Raw genomic sequence first — 23,970 nt, 5'->3', positions numbered from 1 at the left:
TACGTTCCCAAATAATCTACACAGCTGCATAGAGTAATCTAACTAAGCATTGTCTTCTGCTATAGTTTATTTTTCATTATGGTCCACTACTGAAGCATTTCTAGCCCATTCACTCACAGCCAAACAACAACCGAACGTTTTGGACGGGTGAGAAATTTGGACACAAAACCTCAAGGTATTGAGTGCGTAAGACGATCCATGTTGTGGAAGTGCACGCAAGCAGCGCTCCGTCGGCCGAAACTTGAACTACGCCGATTTCAGTGGAAGTGGGAAGGCATACTATTATAGGAGAAGGTGACAGAAGACACAACACTGTGTGTGTACTTACCCTAGTAGCCTCGTTGTATCCGACAATGACAGCTGTATACCACTGTGTTGTTCCTTCGGCTCGATATACTTCCACCCGGTAGCCAACCAAGACGCTGGGCGTGGTCAAAAGAATACGTTGTCCGTCCTGATATTCCGCCCATTTTCGCACGGCGGAACGAAGTTCGGGGTAATCCCGTACCCCTGGCAGTTTTGGGTCCCACTCCTGAAAAATAGCAAAAAAATGACAGGTGTTAATTTACTAATACAATACTAAGTCAAATATAAATACATCACAACACATTCATCAGAGGTGAGTTACAGAAACTGAATGCAACTAGAACGGCCGTAAGAAATATCAATTTCGCCAAGAGGCAAGTCAGCGAGCAGCCTGCGCGTAGAAGGAAGCGCGGTTAACTGCTGCACATGCGCAGGAAGAACGAAATGCAGGAGTAGCCAGGCTGGCAAGGTCAAATGCTTGATTCGCTTTGAATGTTGTGTGTAAGTTATGATCAACAATGGTATTAGAACGTGCAAACCACAACGATTTTATTACACATTCGTTAGTACACTAATATACACTGTGTTTCAGGTTGAAAAGGTGCGACTGAAACTGGCGCTCCTTGTCGCTTACTTCAAGCTAAATAAGCTTCCTTTCTGCAATCACCATTCCACTGGATTACCTTTAAATATACGGGTTGTTTGATAAATTAGTGGATTGGGCCTGTGGTTTCGGTGTACGTAGAAATAAGGGGGGGAAATCGATTCTTTATTGATGCACTTGTCTATTTCGCATGTTTCATGCACCTTGTTAGTCATCTGTTTTATTCCCAGGTAGACGTACGACCCTCAAACGTGAATGAGTGCAGGGATGGATTCCTCGACGGTGTGTGATTCGTTCTTTTGCAGGACAATGCAAGGCCACAGCAGCTCACACTTTGACAAAAACCCGACAATTCAGCTGGGATGTGGTACCCGTACAGTCCCGACTTACCGCCCTGTGAATTGCACGTGTTCGGCTCACAAGAGGAAACGGACGTCGACGTGCAAAATGCATTTTCTTCCTGGCTTCACAGCCAGCCAGAAGAATTCTACAGAAAAGGAATTGACAGTGTATCTGTGGGATCGTTGTCTCAACAACATGGAGAATATGCCAAATAAAAACCACTACTGAAATCACACTGAGCAAAGTCCATTTATTTATCAAACAACCAGTTTTCGAGATTGGGTGAGATACAACTAAAGTTTCCAGAAATATGATTTCATGAATGCCTAGACGATGTTATCCCTCGCCGAGATCTAACGTATCGATGCAACGTGCCGGAAAGAGTCAAGATATTTCCAAGGAAAATAAATTGACTGGCCGGTCAAGTATAAAGAAACACAGCTGGATCCTTTTGAAAAGGGCAAAAGCGCAAACAAACATGTGAGGAGTTCCAAGAATGGAGCTCTTGTTCTGACACATATGTGTGATGCCGGTAGAGAGAACGGGCTGGATGCGAGTCACCTGTGCTCGTCCGAATGTTTCTTCCTTGCAAACTTTGACGCTAGAAATTATTCTTCCTTGTTCCAACTGGTGGAGGAAAGATAACGGTTTGGAGCAAAAAGAAAGCAAAAGCAAATGATAAATAATTGATATAAACAATTCACATGTAAATTGTTAAGAAGAAGCATTGATGCTGTATTAAACTAACAATATTTATTTATCTTTGATTTCGTCACTTTACAATACTGTATTAAACAAAGACATTATTTATTCACCTTGGGTTTTGTCACCTTACAATACTGCATTTACAATATTTATTCACCTTTGATATTGTCACATTACATGCATTGCAACTTTAGGATATGTGCTATCATTACGACACTTGGTTATCTTTACAGAATCGTAATCGGGGGGGGGGGGGTGCGCGTATGGTTATAGGAACACACTGAATTTTGTTTCAATACATTTGTTTTTAGAATTCCTCGACACTTGAATTTGTACCTGTCACCACACCACCATACATTACACATGCTTCAAATTATTTACAAACGTTACCTTTTATTAACATGTGATTCTATAGCGGTACTAACTCCTGCCAAAAGAAATAAATAAACGGCATAATAATTATTTTTGGAAACATCAAATAAAATGTATCCATTCAAACAGAAGTTAATGTTAAAAAATATCACCATTATATTAAATTTTAATTTCAAACTGTGAAATGCGAGATATATAATTTCTAAATTTTCAAGAAAAATCATAATAATTGTATTTGCCACTTCTATTCTCGCCATTTCTACAGTTGCCATTTCACTTTGCCATTTTTACCTAAATTCCCAGAGCCGGCCCTGGGCATGGGCAACTCGTCCGAGGCCCCACGCTTCGGGGGGCTAGCGCCACATAAAAATAATTGTTTGTGCACGGTTTGTTACGAGTTTATAGGACACTGGTGCTTCTAATTAAGCAACCAATCTGATTTCTTCATGGATTGTTTTGACATGCTTCAAAAATACACAAAACAAATGCACGAAGTACAACATAAAAATAGTGTTCAAATATTTCAATCAAAAATAGTTACTATACATGAAAATATGAAACAATGTAAATTCACTACGCGTCAAAATGAAAAGTAAAGTTTAAGAATTGGTACATTGATAGGTACAACAATAGTTAGATATTGAGCACAAGCAGTTTTGTAATTAAATATAAAGAACGTTGAACCACACCATGCGTTGAACCAATGACACATCGAAAATGAAAGAAATACTAATTTAGAAACTTATATTAGCGTCATATAAGCTTCAACATGTTTTGATTGTTTCTCTTAGATAATAATACGAAATATACAAATTAAATGTAATAATGCTTATGACTATTAGGGCTACGATTTTTATGAACTAAAAATCACACAAATATACTAAATAGAATACGCTCTTATGACCTAAAAATTGTACAAAATATGCACTAAAATTTGAAGTATTTCAAGTGGTATAACTGGACTGTTTCAAACATCAATATCTAACATATGGTGAGATATTTTCACATTCGTACTATTTTTAGATCACTTTATGGGCCCTGAGTTGCAATGTACAATGAATACTTTCTCTAAATTTTCAAATAAAAATGAAAAAGATTTGCTGCAGAAAAAAACAAACTCGAGTGAACATGGAAGTAAAAACGAATCCACTTCGAAAATGACTGTATACGTATTTATTGAAAAAGCGAAGTTATGCTGAATATAACCGAAAATCCATCAAAATATGCTCGATCACGTAGAAATGGCCAAATATGCCCTTAAAAAGCACCTTAATTCATTTAGTTTCTTCACAATATGAATTTCTATATATTTAGTGAACACATCACCCTTAACAAAAAAAAATGATAATTCATGAAAATCCTAGCACCTTACTTCAGAATACCGAAACAAATATGATTTCTTCACACTTCTGAAAATGTTTGGTTAGAAGCTCCGCGAATATTTTATGCTTCAGGCCCCGCACGCACCTAGGGGCTGGCTGGCCCTGGCCCCCCACCGACCTGGGACCAGCCATGCCCCAAAGACGCACTCCTATTGTCACTGAAATTTGTGCGAGGAATGAATGCAAGGAGAAGGAAAAATTCCGGATTCCAGGATCATGCTATACGATATTAGATCATTAGTTTCGGAACACGTGTGTTGCACTTCTATGCAAAGGGGGGGGGGGGTAATCAAATGGTTGGACTGCTTCCAGCGCGGCCTAATTGCGTAAGGAAAACAAACGTCTATAATAGGCATTGACGTCATTCGGTTACGAAGAGCAGTTCTTGTCGGGATTCTTCCAACACGCCACCGGCAAACACTGCGACAACAGAAAAGGTGGCGAGGGAGACAAGCAGGGCAGAATTTATTTTGGGGGAGAGGGTATTAAACCCCTCCTGGAATAAATTATATTGGGAGGCTGAAACAATAATTAATAAATGTACACATTTGTAATGTTTAAGCGTTCAAAGAAATGTATATAATCAGTAGGGAAAGCACTTTAAAGTGCAAAATTATGGTCGGGAAAGGTGAAAAAACGTTCTGAAAATGTATTTTCTTTTTCAAAAAGGTGCTGATAAAATGCCCTTATTCAACGATCTCTTTTGCTGCGCACAGAGACCTGTGGCTCTACCAAATAGGTTTCGTTAAAGTTAGTGATTTCTCTCGCAGGTTTTGCTACATTATCTTGGGAACTATTGGGGCTGCAATGATTATATTATACAATTTTAAAGCTCTCGTTCTGCTCTACAAAATGAGACTATTGGATTTTAGGGATGTGACGAAGCTGAAAATTTGCCGATGCCGATGTACTCACCGATAATATTTGGAACCGATGCCGATATTTAACCGATTCCGATACATAAGATTATTAAACAGAAATGGGATGCTATTTTCAGCATGACAAAAATAAATTTGCTATGTACATTTCTATTGCATATCATATGTACGAGGAGTGACACAAAAAAAACGAGACTAAGTGTGTAACTTGAAAAAGGAGTGGGGTTGGCGACAACTGTTTTGGTGACGTCATCCCACATACTTCCTCTATCCATGCGGCCAGTTTTGACTCAACCGGTCACGCCAGTTGGGAGTACTGCGTCAGTAAGTAAACACGTGCAACTGCATTCTGCCGGAAAAATGTCTAATGTAAAAACCGAACAGCGAGTCAACATCAAGTTTCTTGTGAAACTGAAGAAATCAGCCACGGAAACATTTCAAATGTTAACCGACGCTTATGGAGATGAAACTTTGTCTCGTGCATGTGTGTTTGAATGGCATAAGCGGTTTTCGGAAGGAAGGGACAGTGTGGAAAATGATGAACGTGCTGGGCGTCCAAGGTCAGCAATTACAGACCAAAACATTGCCAAAGTTAATTGTCTTCTTTGACATTAAGGGAATTATAATGATTAAGTGGGTCAGACTGTTAATCAACACTATTACATTGAAGTACTAACGAGACTTCGTGAAAAAATTAGGAAAAAGAGGCCACAGTTGAGGAGTGATGGATGGCTGTTGCACCAGGATAATGCACCCGCTCACACGGCCCTATCTGTAAAGCAGTTTCTGACCAGCAAAAACATTACTGTGATGGGGCATCCACCTTATTCACCTGATTTGGCCGTCTGCGACTTTTTTTTATTTCCTAAAGTTAAATCTTGCTTAAAGGGAACCCATTTTACCTCAGTTCAAAAGGTTCTGGCTAAAACGGAGAATCTCCTGAAGGGTCCTCCACAAACCTCGTTCCAGCATTGTTACCAGCAATGGCAGCACCGAATGCAGAAGTGTGTGAATGCTGAAGGGGACTACTTTGAAGGTGATCATATCACGGAGAACTGATTCTGTAAGTACACTCACTTTTTTGGAACAGTCTCGTTTTTTTTTTGTGTCACACCTCGTATATACATATATATTCTCAAGAGATGCGAATGTACATTTACATCTACAAGTACAAAATGTTATGTGAACCTTTAAGAAGAACATGGATTCTCAAGAGATTTAACATTAGTACACAAGCAGTTCTTTGAAATGCAAAATGAATTCCTGTTCTGCCAGATTCAACTTCAGAAATACGAGATTTGGAAGCACTTCAGGAAGTTACCTACTTCTTCTCTTATCGCAAATCTGTTCAGCAACACTGAACACTCAATCACTGAATACTGATGCAGCAGGTATGCTCAAGTATTTTCTCAGCACTTGCTTCAGGTTTGAATACTCATTTTTGAATTTCCAATACAACAGCAGATCCTGGTTCAGCAATGTACTGTTTATTTCCGATTTATAGTTAGGTTGATCCTCTGAATGAGTTTGCAATAATTTTATTACAAAAACTCTACAATAATCACGAATCATAACCAATTTCAATAAATCTTACAAAACTAGAATATAAAACTTATTAGAAGGTAAAACTCTAGTATAATCTGTACCGGTTTAAATATCGGATTTTTGCCGATTCCGATACCGATGCCGATGTGTCAATTTCGGCAGATTTTCATACATCTGTAATCGGCTTCGGTACATCCCTAGATTTTAATAATTTAAATATTACTGATGATGTCATAACCACAGTTGAAAGAATCTAACATATTTATTCACCTACATTTAATTCACTGATTGAAGTCTGTTAGCAATATTTTTCTCGTTGTACGAAAATGAAAAATGAGTTACATATAAAAAGAATGTTAATAGAATTTATGTACGTTGTCAAGTCAATCTGTTATATATGATATTGAGATATTTTAGCGTATTACTTTCAAAGATTATGTCGTAATGATAAATCAAACGAGTACGAGATTCAAACCGAGAGCATAAAAACCAATGTATTTGTGTCTCTGGGATCACCCCGATTCAATTGTTTTCTTCGTCTTCCTAAAGCGAGTCACATTTTCCGTCTTTTTTACATGAGGGCCTTGCCGATGACTGTGTTAACGTCGTCGCCGTGTAATCAAGGGGTCACGGGTTGAACACTCTGTGGAGGCTCAAGTATCTTTAATGTACGTACTGATTTTTTAACATTTCCCATGTAGGAGATGGAATCCCATACGTTGATCTATAACAAGGACGTATTTAGGGGAGGGGTCCAGGGGGTCCGAACACCCCCACCGAAAGACTATTTAGAAAATACTTAAGGCGAGGAGATACAGTTATACGCACCATGTGTGCATTTATTTGAATATCGTCGGAATGGGCAATGCTACTGAAGAAAAACCTGGGGGTACAAGAGAATATGAATTTCTCCACATGTGACAGGTCGAAGCGTTTTTCAAAGTTGATTATTAAGCTAGATACGACCTGTAAAAAATATGACGTATAAGAATTTTTGGAATCCCATGTATTCCATATGGGGAATCAACTTCAACATCAAGTTACGGCTAATCAAATGGGACTTTCGACTTTTCTGCTGGGCAATCTCTTCAAACTGCCCTCTTTCAGTTGATATATTTTTCTATTCCATCGGAAGTATGATATTCCCAAGATAACAATCAAAAAATGCTTCCATATGCCCACTGCATTTCTCCTTGCCTCCTACGGCTATTCTGGCAGTGTTGCCAAACCTGGTGCGCATAAAAGAGCTAATTTTAACCTTAAATGGAGTTAAAATTGACTTTCAAGGAGCTAGATTTACGAAGTGCTTCCTAGAGTAATGCTAGTTGTCAAAGGGGTGGGGCGCTACTATTACCGTTAACTCTAAATTGATGACAATTTATTCTTAGCTTTCACCATCTAGATCTCGCGGCATCACCCATCTCATGGTCGTATGAAATCGAAAATAAAGGATTCCCCGATATCAATATAATGCCAATTTCACGTCAACACGGCACTATAAAAAAAGGTAGCTGGGGATATAAGAGGGGATGGAGCGACGCAGCCAATATAACAATATCACGTCAAGTGCAAAATGTATAATCATGGCAAAAGTTGGTCTATGTGGGCCGGAACCAGTGATGGTATCATAGTGAGGCACGGGGACGGGCGGCCCAGTTCATAGGGATACGAGTGCACGAAAGAGCCAGATCTGGCTCCAAGAAAGCTAAGTTGGCAACACTGACTCGGAGGGAAAAGCCGGGCGGAGACTGTCTCGCATGGCCTGAATTGATTTCGTAGGACAACTGTTTCTATACAAATGTTGGTGATCTTAACTACACATAAGCCAGATAAAGAATTCATGCCTTTCTTTATCTGTTCGTGCAATTACAACAGTAATAATAATTAGTAATTTACCTATTAAAATACCATTGTTATAAACCTTATAATTAGGAAACTGATTTTAAAGTGAGCACATTTCCAAAAATATAGCTTTTTTCATACCCATCGTTTGAGATATGTATTTTAAGACATTACATCAAGTAAAATAAACACACTTTGTTGAACCTTTTTGTACCTTTTGGTGAGATTAGCACATTTATTCCCTTTTTACCCACTCTTTGATGCTTCAGCACGTTTTTCCTCCCTATTCTTTCACGTTTTGTTAAAAAAAAGAGAAAGAAAAATAATAGATTTTCAATCTTCTTGAGCGGCTACATAAAATCCTATAGTCTCATTTTGCAGAGCAGAACAAGAGCTATAAAATGGTACAATATAATCACTGCAGCCTCAATAGTTCCAAAGATAATTTAGTAACATAATATAACTCGCTGATCTCAAAGCATCAGCGACTAACATTCGAACACACAGAAATGTTGAGTGTAATCCAGTATAACAAGTTGATTGAAACCCAGTAAATGCTAGTTTACTTTGTAAATACTTGTTACTTTATGTAACTAATTATGTTATTTGCTACAGTGTTGAATAAAGAATGTTAAACGTAACTCGTTTAGACCTGAATAAAGGCTTTTTATCAGCACTTTTTTTTTGTTACTTGCTTTTTTTTAAAACATTTTCAGAACCTTATTCTTCCATTTCCCCGACCATAATTTTGCATCTTACTTATAATATATTGATTATATATTGATATTACATGTGAGACACTTGGTTCGGTCCCCCGCTCACCCCCGAAATGTAATTCTTGATACGTGCCTGATCTATGAAACTGGCTTCCAGACGATACTGGTTACTTAGATGCTTGCGGCTGTTGCTCATTTACAAAGCATTTAGAAGGTAATAAGAATATTACTTTAGAAAAATGCTGGCCCACTCTACGCTGTCCTACTTTCCCTCATTTAGACCTTCGGGTAGAAGAGAACTCAATTGTTTCGACTTGGTTTAGCAGAAAGCGCCTCGCAAATTTAACTTGATGCCGTAGCCCATAGCAACGGCTCCTATTTGGAGCTAAAAAGACGCTGAAGAGAAAGGAGAAGGGGGGGGGAGGTTTTGCAATTTCGACGTCGTTCAAAAGCTCCATAATCAGGGACGTTGCTATGGGGATGTAGCGCTAGCGAATGGTTTTGTCATGGTAACATCGGAATATGAAACATGCACGCATTCTGGATTACAAAAGAACTTTAGAATCGACTGCCATATGAACAAGCGCCTCCCACCCCCTCCCCCCGCCCACACCCACACGGTACACTGCCTTATTCCCGACGTTGCAGGGAGGACTAAACTAATGTCACCGCCGAAGGATATAGAATGTCGAATTGAAATTTCCTCCGAGCTAAAAATGGAGTAAATTTTGCAAGAAATAAATGAGGGGGGCGCCATTTTAAGGATTCAGTACACGCAAGGATTGATTGATGCGGTTTACTTTACTTTTCTCCTGCCACTTTTGGCTAATCACGATGATGAGGAGAGTGATGATATGATGAATTTGATGAAGAGACACTCACAAAGAATTATCGATGCCAATGCAGGGATTCGAACCCGGGGCGTCGTACACAAAGAAAACTAAATGCATCATATCGATTGATGCACCAGAATGCATCGTTTGATGCACTAAAGTGTGTTTTATGGCTTCTTCAAAGAATCAGATTCACATTTGATGCATTTGGGTGCATTTTTGTATGTCGTGAAAGAAGCAACAAAGTGCGTCATTTGATTCAAGTGAGGATTCGTTTCAGTCGAGATGCACTTCAATGCATCAGTTCATGTTCCTTGAAGCACCTTCCTGCATCTTTTTGGATGATGGACTTAAACGTTTGGTCTGAGCTACAGAGTTTAAGTGCATCATCAAAAAAGGTGCATTCTGGTGTATCAAAACGCAATTCAAAACGCTCTCAATTCCGTACGCTATCTAGCGTCGTTCGTGCGTACTATTTGGCGTTCTACCGAAATCCTCTCTCCCTACAGCCATTGTGCATTCAATTCTACTGCTATTAAATTCGCCAGTGTGTTAATTTTACAACAAATATAATACACCGGCTGATTACCCGGCGTTGCCCGGATATTTATTTATCCCAATCTTCTATTAGACAGGAAAATAATGAATTCTTACCATAGTGCAAAATGAACTTTGGAGTTGAACGGCATTGGGAGTGTCACTATTAATCTTAGCGACCCAGAAAACTATGGATTCCACACTAATATCGGCCGTCTTGGATTATTTTTACATGACCCCCCCTTCCCACCCCCACCCCTAGGGGTGTCTTGGAGTTGAACGGCATTGGGAGTTTCACTATTCATCTTAGCGAGGCCGAAAACTATGTATTCCACACTAATATCGGTCGTTTTCGATTATTTTTACATGTCACCCCTTCCCACCCAGCCCCCTAGGGGTGCCAGGGGTATCTTGGAGTTGAATGGTATTGGGAGTGTCACTAGATATCTTAGAGACCCCGAAAACTATGGATTCCACACGTTTTCGATTATTTTTACATGTCACCCGTTCCCTCCCCTATGGGTGGTTTGGACACAAATTTAAACTATAGGTTCAATTCCGATTAGGCTATTAGGGGTATCAAGTGAACTTACATTAAAAGTCTTAAAAAAATATTCTCGAGATTGTTAAACTTGGTGATAAAAGACAGAACATTTGAGTCTCAAAGACATTTACCCCCCCTCCCCCCCCGACAGTATTTATTTCCAGATTGCAAGTGATACGTGTACCAAGTTTGGTTGAAATCGCTCCAGGCGTTCGAGAGTTATGCCGGAATAAACACACACACATACATACACACATACGATGTGTGGCTAGAAAGAAACCGGATTGATGTTGCTGTCGACAAACGGCAAGCGCATCAAGGTCAAGCGGTGCATGAGTGTATAACGTGATATCCTGCGTATCGACTGTGTGATTGCCTAGTGTGCGCGGTGCTCAGTTCCGCTGTAGCTTGTGGACGAAGTGAACCGTACATCTGTACATCAAACATTGCAAATGTCGGTGAATTGATTCGAATTGTGTACCCGAAGGTCAAACTGTAAACCAACATTATTTCATTACGGTGCTGACGAGCCTCCATGAGCAAGTAAGAAGATGACGACCTGATTTGTGGAAAACCAAGTCATGGATTCTTCATCAGGACAATGCTCCTGTCCACAAAGCATTGTCAGTCAAGGCTTTTTTGGCCAAGTATGGAATCCCAGTGTTAGAACATCCATCCTATTGGCCGGATCTTGCTCCGTGCGACTTTTCTTATTCCCGAAGGTCAAATCAGCACTGAAAGGAACCAGATTTACGACCGTAGAATCTGTGAAAACAAAAGCGACGGAGATCATGAACATGGTTTCAGAACATGATTTCCAGCACTGCTTCCAGCAATGGAAGATTCGTATGGAGCGGTGTATCGATAGTGCAGGGGAGTACTTTGAAGGGCGTAATGTTCTTATTGTACAAAATAACCAATAAAAGATTTTGTAGCAACAGTCCGTTTTTTTTCTAGCCACACCTCGTACATCCATTTATATATATATATATATATATATATATATATATATACATACATACAGGGTGACTGGTAATTAGATGTATTCCCTGAAAGGGGTTAAAGTAGAGGCAATTTGAAATATATTTGACCATATGATACCCCGTCCGAAAATTAGTAGTTTTCGAGATAATCGAATTTCAATTGTTTTTGAAAAAAATGACAATTTTCCACATAAAAAGTTGAATTGAGAAAAAACTGCTCATTGTATGGAACTTATTTCAGCGTTTGCTGATAGCTAACAAATAAGTGGTTAGTTGAAAAAAAAGTTTTTCCCAAATAACAATCACATGTAAGTAACGGGTGGGTCTAAACTTACAAGTGATGATAAAAAATTGCACTCTTAGTTTACTTGGCAACGTATTAATAACAAAAATGGTATGACACGAAGCGTGCAAATTACGTAAATTACTTCCTTGATTCATCAGCTATCCAACAAGGTACAAATGTTGCTGACATTCACATTTATGTACAAGAAATAACACTTGATTCATCTTCATGTGAATGGAATCAATGAACAATACAATTAAAGAACATTACACGTCTTGCTCAAAGTGGGAACCTCCGTTACGAATGCAGCCACGCAGGTTTTTACGGGTCATTTGGTCTCGTAACTCGTGATGTGATGGTGGCCTTGACGTGTTGACCAGCTGTTAAGATCCTCTCCCTGAGCTCTTATTGCGAGTTTACCGGTGCCTTGTCATGTGGCTCCAAATGTAAAAGTCGCAAGGCGTCTAATTGATCGGGGGATCGAGCTGGGCAGTCATCATGCTGGTAAATCATGTCACGTCTTGTAGCTAGAGGCCATTTAAGATTTGGGGCACGAAAAATGGCTCGATGAAATGATTGTTGATTACGCCCATCCATACTTCTGCCTGGGCGTGCGACAGTGGCTGGATGAAAATTACCCAAAGAAATTGATTGGCCGAGGCGGACCGATTCCCTGGCCGGCTGGATCCCCCGATTTGACGCCTTGCGACTTTTACATTTGGAGCCACATGACAAGGCACCGGTAAACTCGCAAGAAGAGCTCAGGGAGAGGATCTTAACAGCTGGTCAACACGTCAAGGCCACCATCACATCACGAGTTAGGAGACCAAATGACCCGTAAAAACCTGCGTGCCTGCATTCGTAACGGAGGTGCCCACTTTGAGCAAGACGTGTAATGTTTTCATTGATTCCATTCACATGAAGATGAATCAAGTGTTATTTCTTGTACACAAATGTGAATGTCAGCAACATTTGTACCTTGTTGGATAGCTGATGAATCAAGGAAGTAATTTACGTAATTTGTACGCTTCGTGTCATACCATTTTTGTTATTAATACGTTGCCAAGTAAACTAAGAGTGCAATTTTTTATCATCACTTGTAAGTTTAGACCCACCCGTTACTTACATGTGATTGTTATTTGGGAAAAACTTTTTTTTCAACTAACCACTTATTTGTTATCTATCAGCAAACGCTGAAATAAGTTCCATACAATGAGCAGTTTTTTCTCAATTCAACTTTTTATGTGGAAAATTGTCATTTTTTTCAAAAACAATTGAAACTCGATTATCTCGAAAACTATTAATTTTCGGACGGGGTATCATATGGTCAAATTTATTGCAAATTGTCTCTACTTTAATCCCTTTCAGGGAATACATCTAATTACCAGTCACCCTGTATATATATATATATATATATATATATATATAATACAGATAGAGATGAGATTCTACGCAGCAGACCTTGTGAGGAAGATAAGGTCTCAGATTCTTTAAGTTTGTCCGGAAGTATACATACGCTATTGTGTGCTAATATTACAGCAAATAAAACAAACCCTACGGAGCAGACCTTGCCGGGCACGATAGATTAAAACAACAAAGATACTACTCGGCTTAGCAAGACGCACAACGTCGCTGCTCTTACTTAAAGTTTCGCGGAAACAATTTCCTCCCAGCTCGGCTACAGCGGAGGGAGGAAAAAAAAAACTTTCAACTTCCAGCAATAAAACCAAAAAAGAGAAAGAAGATAGTACGAAAAAGGTGGAGGAGAGGAAGGGGGGGACAATACGCCGTCTGCATGTTATTTACGGTGGCTCAAGTTCAGTCCTCATTCCCTTTTTACTACCTCCCCCCTCCCCATCCCAATCTCGCGTTCCATTTTCCTTCTCGCATCAGCATCCCCTTTCTCCACCCCCTCATTCGATTACTTTCTCTCTCAGGAATAAAGTCAAAAGAGACGCATGCCCCATTTAAAGATGTCCCCCTTTTCTCCTAACAGTCCCTGCAACTCCGCAAGAAAAAAGAATAAAAAAGGGGACCTTTTTTTATCTTTTTCGAAAAAGTAGTTTCAGCCGTGTTCTTTCAAAACAGGGAGAAAGGAGGGGGAGCGCTCCCGAAGCTCCATAACTCCACCCACATCTCTGGCGCTAATCTCCCGTTGCCATGGAAACCCCTCCTGGCAGACAAACGTTGTGCTGGCCCCGTTACGCAGTGTCATCAGGCTTCGTTTTGTTCTTTCGTTGCGGCGTTGCCAAGTTGGGCAGCGAAACTGCTGGGCCCACAATTCCATTTAATGTTCTCGTCCCCACGCACTCGCTCCAGAACGTAATTTCAGAATTCATTGCACTTTGGTTGCTTCGTATTGCACTAATTGGGTGGGCTTGTCAGGGAAGGATGTTTGTTGTGTCTGTATTTGATTTATGTCGCTTTTTCTCCATCGTATGAAGATGAGTGGTGATCAAATGAGTATGAATGGTGATCAAGTGAGTACACAAACTCGTAGATATGGACACACAACACAATCTCCACCAGACTACTGTATGGGACAATTTTGTGGATTTGTAAAACTGGAAATACAACTTTACCGTGACGAAATGTACACGTGTTCGGTAAGACCTGTATACTTTATAGAAAATTAACTAGACTGCCAGAAGAGCTCTTGAGGTTCTATGCGTGTGTGCAGTTGGATACTGAATTAAATTTTAGAGTCATGTTGTCGATTCAACCTTATGTGCATAATAAATAATAAAAATAAATTTAACCTTCCACTCTGCAACACACAGGCATATCAGTCGTCGTTTACATATCTTGCTGCAAAAATATGGAGTGTCCTATCTAAGACCATGTCGAGCATATCTAAAATAGAATCTTTCCGAAATGAAGTAAAGAATTTTCTTTTGGCGGAGCAGAGATTGTGTTCAAATACTATGATGTAACTTGTATGTTTATGTTATGTATTTTGTCCACATCTCTTTGTAAAATTTATTTTTTATTTTTGTTGTCTTTTTACAATTTATTTTATTCATACATTTATTACAATTGCTTTATCAATAGATTTTGTAACTAAATCATACAGTTTATTGTGCACTGTATTAATACTGTAATAGGCTAACATATGTATAAGAAATATAAATTTAAATGTAATTGATGGCACGGGGTAGGTGGCAGAACAGCCTCAGGCTGAACCTCGCCCACGGAAATAAAGAATTTGAATAAATTGGTCAGCATCATTTCTTGACTGAAATCTGGCAACAGCAAACGGCGGTATTGCATTATTTTACGGGCCACGAATGCGCAGTGCACAACTTTTTGAAACAACTTTCGTATTTCAGACATATTCTTGAAAACACTTCATATTGCTGAAACTTTCTAAAAGTACGTGCGAAGACAGTTTTTTTTCAAAGAGAAGAAAGCTTGGGAGAATTTTTGGTTGTTTACAAAAATTACAAGTGTACTAACCGAGGGGTTTGGATTATGTTGGAATTGAAAAAGGTAACTGTTGAATGCAATTTTCTAAATTAGGCTACATATAGAAAGATTAAAACAACACAGGTGAAAATGAGTCTCTTGCGGCGTATACGTATATTTTCTTAGTGCATACAGTGGGTGTTTATCTAGAAATATCGCCCACCTCGGTTGGTTATAGCACGGTAGCCGGACAATTGCGATGAACACAGAAGTGAAAGGGCTGGTGGATAATTGTGATGACATTCTAAATTTTCTATTAAATTGAAGGGTGACTTAACACCCCGTAGAATACCTCTTACAAGAGAATTATATGAAATATTGATATTTTCGATTAAGACACTGATTCCTCCCATACTTTCTCCAGGCTTGAGACTGGCAAGGTAGCTTGTAAACGTACTTGCATTACAACCACTTTGGCGTGTTTAAAATCAGTATTATTCCGCACATCGTCAGTGGAACTATTTTCTCATTCTCGTATTTTTGTTATTACTTTTCTCTCTTCTTTTATATCTTGTCAGCACGGAAGTGCTTCTTCAAACTTAGACGGGAATTTGGTTCAATCAAGTTTTTAGACATGGCTTAGAGCCAACAGACACCTTTTGAAGTCACCCGTTTCCTCATCTATGCGAATACACTTTCCAACTAGGCCTCCCCGATGGCGCAGTGGTCGCCTTGTAATCAAGGGGTCCCGGGTTCGATCCCCGGTGGAGGTACATAGTGGTTCGGATTCCACTTTAAACTGTAGGTCCAGTCCCGATTAGCCTTACTGTGCATAAAGAGGACTTAAAACACCAACTCAAACACTTCCCAACTCTCTCGTCGATTTTAATGTCACGCTTCTTCAGTTTCTGACCTTCTAGATTAAGTTCCATCCGCATGCACTTCATGTTGGTTTCTTCTGTTGAGGCAGGCCAGAACATCATGGATTTTTGGATGCGGACTTCCAAGCCACCTATTTAGTTTGTTGTTCCACCCTTCTACAGCATTATTAGTTCTGTGGCGCCTTTGGTTAGGTTCGGTTAGGTCCTGATCGTCGCAACTGTGCTACCATTAATTTGTAAAATTACCTTCAGCGTCAAAATCATCACAATTGTCCTAGTTTCGGCTAGCACAAAGCGCTAGGACGTCATTGGTCCCGGATTTGAATCCCAGCCCTGGTATGGGTGTCTTTTGTGAGTGTTCATTCAACAATTCCATCATCCCTCATCCTCGTGATTAACTGAAAAAGTGATAGAAAGCAAAAATAAACTATATCAACCATTATCCAGAAATTCTGGGGTGTTAGGGAGAATTCACACCGAAGCGACAGGCTTGAGCGGTCTGCCTTGCCCCTACCGTGTGAAACGCTGCTACTGATTGAATTTGAATTTAAAATTTTGGGTGCGTCAGCACTTAGGCTATTTTCCACCCGTCACATTATACAGGGGCCAGCCCCTTATCATTACAAATGACAACTCTAACGTTGCATAACTAAAAATCTTAAAATCTTCTGACTTCTGTTAAAAGCTGAGGCTGTAAAAGAGCACTCAGCACAAATAAGGACAAAACTCAGGACAACACAAACAAAATTATACTGGCCATAGTGCCAGTCGCCAGAGCCTCGTTAGTCTTCAGTCCAGGGTGTACAACGTGGAAGTGAGGTTGACTTTTGGTCCCTACGTGGAAGGTACCCCTTACACCCCGCTGCTATTGACTGGTTCGATCTCAAGCGACATGTGTCGTTTCGGTCTGAAATCCCCCTAAAGTCCTCTTCGTGGCGGGTGCGGCGCCAAAAATGAGCATACATTAGAATTATTGTGAACATTTTGAGGGGTTAGCTGAGTGTGTGGATAAATTACTGTATTTCGTCCAGATTAGGTCCTAAATGGGTACATATTTTTTGCTGCATAGAGTTTCGCAGTCTACCCATTACCCTACACTGTCAACGGACCAAAAAAAAAAACCTTGCACACCGTCACAATGTCCCCGCACAACCCTGTCCTGTAATAGGGCACGGCGTTAATTTCCAACAGGATGCTGGTTGCTGTCCACAATGTGCAGTTGAATCACAAGGAGTGAGAGAGGAGGGGGAGGGGAGAAAAGCTGTTGCCAACAACCCAAGCCAGTCACGACCCAATAAATACAAACCCACGCCCATCTCACCCAGCCCATCCCCCGCCGACTGACGTCAATGGAATCTCCCCACCCGCTGGGAAGGCAGAACGTGTTTTCGGCAAGTACGTGGGCGACGGTGTTTGCAGAAGACAGGGCAGTGTTGCCACACCAAGGAAAATTTCTCTCATTGCAGGGAAATCTGAAGATATGGGAGCTCACGATATTACGGTCAATCTATTCCAAGACTTTCGTCGTGTAAATAATCCCCACACTCAGGCATGTATATAATATATATATATAAATTAAAATTATATTCGTATTACACGAATAGGTAAAAATACAGTATAAGAATAGAGTTATAACAGCACGTATTCATTATCCAGCAAGGGGTGAGCCTTGAAGTACATCCAAATGTCAACTTCACTTCCACGTAGTACACACTGGACTCCATTTTGCAGACTAGCGAGGCTCTGGCGTCTGAACATACGCCCAGTTGTCCTGTTTTTTGGTCATGTGTGCTGACTGCTGCGTGCCCCTTTACAGCCTCAGTTTTCAACCAAGTAAGATTATTTTAGTCCTCTTAACACTTTAGTTATGTTGTATTTTCGTTACGGTAAGGGACTGGACCTTCTATAATGTGACAGGTGTACAGTGGCGTATAATGAGTCCAAGATCTGGGCTATTTCAATTTTCCTTTATTAAAGGGTGAGGTTCAACCTGCGGCTGTTCTACCACCCAACCCCGATTGATACATATACATACTAAATACATTCTACCTACTAAATGTTTGTACAATAACAAACAAAGAAGAAAGAGAGAAACATAAAGAAGACACAAAAATAACAAATACAAAATTGAGAACAAAGGCTCGTCTACACACTAAAAATAATAATAATAATAAAAAGATTGAAAACAAATACACAACGATACACAAATTAATTGACACAATTGTGTTTGGTGTGATATGGTTATTAATATTAATATTAATTAATTAATATTAATGTTATGTGTAAAAACATACAAGTGTTCTTAATATGCGAGAAAGGACAAAATATCGTTAAGGGTTGGCAACATGTAAAAAAAGTAAACAAGCAAAATGAAGATGAAAATACTTGTTATTAGGAAGTTGGTTCAGAAATGAGAGCTATTATTCGTGAGTGCTGGAACACAGACATTGTTCATTTAACAATAGAGTTTTTACTTTGTCTTTGAAGTTGTTGCGATTATGTCATGTGGTCCTAGGCTATGAATAGAAAATTTACCAACTCCTAAGAAATCAGGTTGCCAACCTATAAGAAATAAGGTTGCCAACCCATAAGAAATAAGGTTGCCAACTCATAGGAAATCAGGTTACGAACTCATAGGAAATCAGGTTACGAACTCATAAGAAATCAGGTTACGAACTCTAGAATTAGCATCATCATCCCACTGATAATTACAATTTCTGATCGATTATTCTCCTGAATTTTATTATCTAGACTTCAGGCTTCGCAAATAGCATAGCTAGCCTACAATACACGCTCCTGAGGTGTAAAATAGCCTATGTGATGACGCACCCAAAATTTTAAATTCAACCAACCAATCATTATCCAGCTTACTTGTAGTTAAAATCGGTATAATTTGCATGAAACAAGTGCCCTGGCAAAAACATTCATGTCAAATAGATGAAAAATGTAATATTTACTGAATGAGAAAGAAAGGATGTTAGATCCAGTTGGCGACAAGTAAAGTTCCTGATTAATATATTATACATATTATTATAAATAGTAGTGTGCAAGCATAAATCTTTGGTACTGTCCTTCAAACGCGTATGATCCCAATATACGTAATTCTTATCTTCCAATAAGTTCAGAAGAAATTAATAACCATAGAAGGGGCATATACTCTAGGTTAGCTAAGCTATCAGGGAAGCCTGAATCCTAAAAGTAAGATCAATTAGAAAATTTACATAAAATTATATGAAAACAAAAATCTAACTATTAAAATTACGTGAAACATGTGTTATCATTGAAATTTTCGATGTTGTTACAGTTTTCCCTAGTTAGATAAGTCCAAATCAATAATGCTATTTCTTTGATATCGTTCCTTTTCCCCATTAAACATAGGTCCCAAATATTTTATTCCTGCGTTTGATTGATGTTTAATTGTCCATGAACACGAGGCGACAGAAATAATAGTTATTTTTATTATTTTTTTGTAACAGCATTTTTCTAAAATTTGAGAATATTTGGACACAATGCCACTTCACTTTCAAAATCCTAAACACATGACAATGAAGACCCTTCCTCCCCCATTTTTTCCGATTGCAACACTACACTATATGTGAGATAGACCAAGGTCTTGGACTAAGCATACGACACTATGCAACAAATGCTAAAGAAGCATATTTTAATCAATTATTTAATTTTAGTAATTTGTTAAGTCTTTAGGAGGGTCCAAACCCCTTGGACCGCCATAAATACGGCCTTGTCCTAACCAAAATAATAATAATTAGGAACAATAAAACTTTCCCATTATTTTACAAATTATTGTTATAACACAACTAGTATAAATATAACGAGGTACCCTTTCTCATAAAATCCCCATATTTTGAATATTTTTTGCAAAGTGATATAGATAGGATCTGTCCATTCTACATTTTATCTTATTTTCGTTCACTCAGTCGATCCTAATATATCTATAGGTTAATGTTTTCTAAGGGTTGTTAAAAATAACAGTAATGCTTAGGTTTTGTGACAGTATATTACAATTTTGATTTGCTTGGTTTATTTTATTTGGCTTTTCTGCCCCTCTTGCCTATCGCGAAGATGAGGACAAGCGATGACAATATGAAATTGAGGAAGGGACAGTCACAAAGAGCGGCTACAGCCGGATTGCGCACACTTTTCCGGTTTTATCAGTGGTATCTGATAAGCCGTTGACAAGCTGTCACAATGTACAGGATTGCGCACAAAAAAATGAGGCGATGTTGTCAGATGTAAAATGTTCTCAAGTCGTTCTCACTTCTGTTGTGTTTGTTTGTGTGTGTGTGTGTGCGTGTGTGTGTGGACTTACACGTATTTTTGCAGTCATTAACCTAACCTAACTTTTGAATTGCAGTAAAATGGTATGATTTACTATTTTATTTCTAATTTCTCTCTTTTCTTGTCTAAAGAAAAAAAAAACAGTTTTGCGCACAGACTTTAAAGCTATCAAAGTGGCAACGTTCGATCAAAATCTGTGCGCAAAAGAAGTCAGTGCCCAAGCCGGAATTCGATCCGGGACCCCCTGGCATCGTAGCGGAAGCACGCGCAGATTGCAAATGGGACAATTCTGATCTCGGATTGTGGCAACACTGAGACAGGCCACAGGAGAGGAAAGGTGCAGGGGGGGGGGGAGAGGGACGGAGGTAGCGAGCAACAAATTTTTAGACCGCTCTCCGGTCCGGCCTTGAAATGCAAGCGCGTGCCTTCCTCCCCCCCGTTCTTTCCCAGACCTTTCGCGCCCACATTCCAATTTCACTCTTCAATTTATAATGCACCTTGGTGACCTTGACCATTATTAAGGTGGACGGATGGCGTATCGTTTGATCCGCGAAATAGCGTTACGGAACGTTCATTGCTTTACGTTCAGAAACTTTTTTTCAACGCACACAAAGTCTCCTTTACCAAGTTTACTATCGTTATGCAAGAGAGGTATTACTTACACAAGACAAGCAGCTCCCAGCAAATCGACAACTGTTTTCAGCTTCAATGTACCTTTCCAATTGAATTCCGTTCGCTTCGTAATTGTAGAACAGATAACTGTTACATATTCCAGTAGTCATAGTCACTTCTAGCTTGTAACGGTACCATTAGCTTTCAATGGGATAGTTGCAACCCAGAAGTGTCCGTGACTGTACAAGTAAATTACGAATTTCACTATCAAGAACTTTTATGCAGGGTTGTTAGAGGTCCAGGAATTTTAAATAAATTCAATTCCGGTCCAGGAGAGAAAATCAGCATGAGTAAATAGGTTCTGGACCGTAAAGAACCTTTTTATCTGTAAAGTATTTCAATTCGGAACCTTTTTCCTGGATGAATTTAAATTCGGTCCAGGAACCTTTTTTCAATGAAACAATACGCAATTTGGACCGAATTGAAATTGTTCGAGAAAAAATGTTCCGGTCCAGCAGCGGAACCCAATAGAACCCATTAGAATTTATTGGTTCATGGACCTTTTAACAACCCTGCTTTTATGGAGCTTTGTAATCAAGGAGTCTCGGGTTCGATTCCCGGTAGAGGCACATTACAAAGTGATTCGGATCCCATCTCAAATTCTAGATCCAGTTCCAATTACCGTATCGCTTCTTGGCCTTTTGGCTAAGATCAAAATGTACCAGGTATCCAAAAAAGTTCGTGCCGCTGGAACGAAAAGTGAAAGTCAAACGGCATGTGTCGGCAATCCCGTCTGGATGACATCAGAAGTTTACATTCCCGGCAAACGTCAGTCAGTGCAGAGTTGGGAGGCGTGTCTGTCGCATAGACAGCAGGTCTGTAGGAACTACAATCCTGAAGGGAACATGTCAGTGTCAAAGGACGTTTTACGGCCGTGTTTACTGTATGAGTTCAAATTGGGCAGCAATGCTGCAGCCGCTGCTCGAATGATATGCTCCGCGTTTGGAGAGGCATCAGTGAGTGAGCGCACAGCGCGAAAGTGGTTCAGTCGATTTGCATCGGGCGATGAGAGCCTCCAGGACAAGCCTCGAGCTGGACGCCCCGCCACTATCGACGAACCCCTGCTGAAGGAGCCCATCGAGCGTGATCCACAGCAAACGTGCAAAGAACATGCACGAGGGTTTGGAGTGTCGGAGGAAACCATTCGATTGCATCTGCACAACCTCGGGAAGACTTGGAAGCTCAGTAAGTGGGTTCCTCACGGTTTGTCCGAGGAAAACAAACGGCAGAGGCTCACCATTTGCGCATCATTGCTGTCACGCCACAAGAAAGCCCCATTCCTGGACCAGCTATTGACATGTGACGAGAAATGTGTGTTATACAGTAACCGCAAAAGAAAACATCATTGGTCGTCCCCTGGTTCTGTTTCATTGACTCCCAAAGAAAACATTCATCAACAGAAGGTACTGCTCTGTGTTTGGTGGACCAGCGCTGGTGTTGTGCACTTTGAATTCCTAGAGCATGGCAAAACCATCACATCCGAGATGTACTCGTCCCAGTTGCAAAGGGTTGCAGCTGCACTGCGTCCGAAGCAGCCAGCGCTTTAGTCAACAGGAAAGGAGTAATCCTTCTTCAAGACAACGCTAGACCTCATACGGAGAAAGCGACCAAGGAGGTAATCAACACACTTGGTTGGGAAATTTTACCTCTTCCTCCTTATTCCCCGGACATTGCCCCATCCGACTTTCGCTTGTTTTTGGCCATGGATAACCATTTGCGTGAGCAACAGTTCCTAAACCGAGATGATGTCACGCAGGTCATAGGACAATTGTTTTCCTCCTAGGGACCAGAACTTTTACAAATGCGGGATTTATAAGCTTGTATCTCGTTGGGATAATGCAATTGAAGCTGAAGGAGCTTATTTTTCTGAATAAAATACTTTTGCCAGAAATTACAGAGTCTTTATTTCTCACTGCAAAATACGGCATGAACTTTTTTGGATACCTGGTAGTTCCGATTGTAATATTTCAAAACGTGTCATTCCTCAAAATTCAAGATTGTACTTTTCTTTCGGAAAGATCTGAGTTTTCACTTGATGCACGGATAGGCTAATCGAGACTATGGAAACAGTTTTTAAAGTGGTAACCAAATCAATAAGTACCTGCATCGGATATCGAACCCGGAAACCCTTGACTACAAGGCGGCGCCGTTACTACCTATTTAATAACACTAGACTTATATTAAACACGACGTTTCTTCTTAAAAGTCCGCAAAAAGTTGTATCACCAGGAAAGCTGTAATTTCTGAATGTATGTGGTACTGGGAGCCAAAAATAAGGCCATTGGTGAAAGTCAACAAGCATCAAGTACTATAGACGTTGGAGTCTCAGGACAGAAAAAAAATCTAGTCATCAAGTCTTGCAAGTCATTATCGCTCTGGCTCATGTTTACTCAGGATTTTCCAAGGGGGGGGGGGAGGTTAAGGCAGTTTTTGAGAGAGCATAAAGGTAAATTTAATGCAAAAATCTCTTGCGAACAAATTTGGAGAAGACGTATAGTGGCATCCGAACAGGAGCGTATATTCTAGGCTAGCTAGGCTATTTCCGAAGCCTGAAGTCTAGAGAATTAAACACAGGAGAAAAATCGATCAGAAATTGCAAATTCATATCAGCGAGATGATGATGGTGATTCTGGAGTTGGCAACCTGATTTCTAATAGGTTGGCAACCTGATTTCCTATGAGTTGGCAACCTGATTTCTTATGGGTTGGCAACCTGATTTCCTATGAGTTAGCAACATGATTCCTTATGAGTTGGTAACCTAATTTATTAGTTGGTAAATGTATAGCCTAGGACCACGTGACATAGTGAGATAGCCCACATCTTGGAGTCAGTATACGCCAC

General features: G+C 39.9%; 1 protein-coding gene across 2 annotated transcripts in view; it reads right to left on the bottom strand.

Moving 5' to 3' along the window:
- Kdm3 (Lysine demethylase 3) overlaps nucleotides 1–23,970 on the bottom strand; it is a 444,114-nt gene that overhangs the window by 264,359 nt on the left and 155,785 nt on the right. For both annotated transcript variants that reach the window (XM_083142382.1, XM_083142384.1), the window contains exon 4: nucleotides 329–532. In XM_083142382.1, the coding sequence (XP_082998508.1) occupies nucleotides 329–532 (204 nt within the window). The remainder of the gene's footprint in view (nucleotides 1–328; nucleotides 533–23,970) is intronic.

This window comes from Lepisma saccharinum, chromosome 21, assembly GCF_977018435.1.
Source record: "Lepisma saccharinum chromosome 21, izLepSacc3.1, whole genome shotgun sequence".
Lineage (NCBI taxonomy): Eukaryota > Metazoa > Arthropoda > Insecta > Zygentoma > Lepismatidae > Lepisma > Lepisma saccharinum.
The sequence above is the reverse complement of the archived record's forward strand: the minus strand, read 5'-3'. Positions and strand labels throughout refer to the sequence as shown.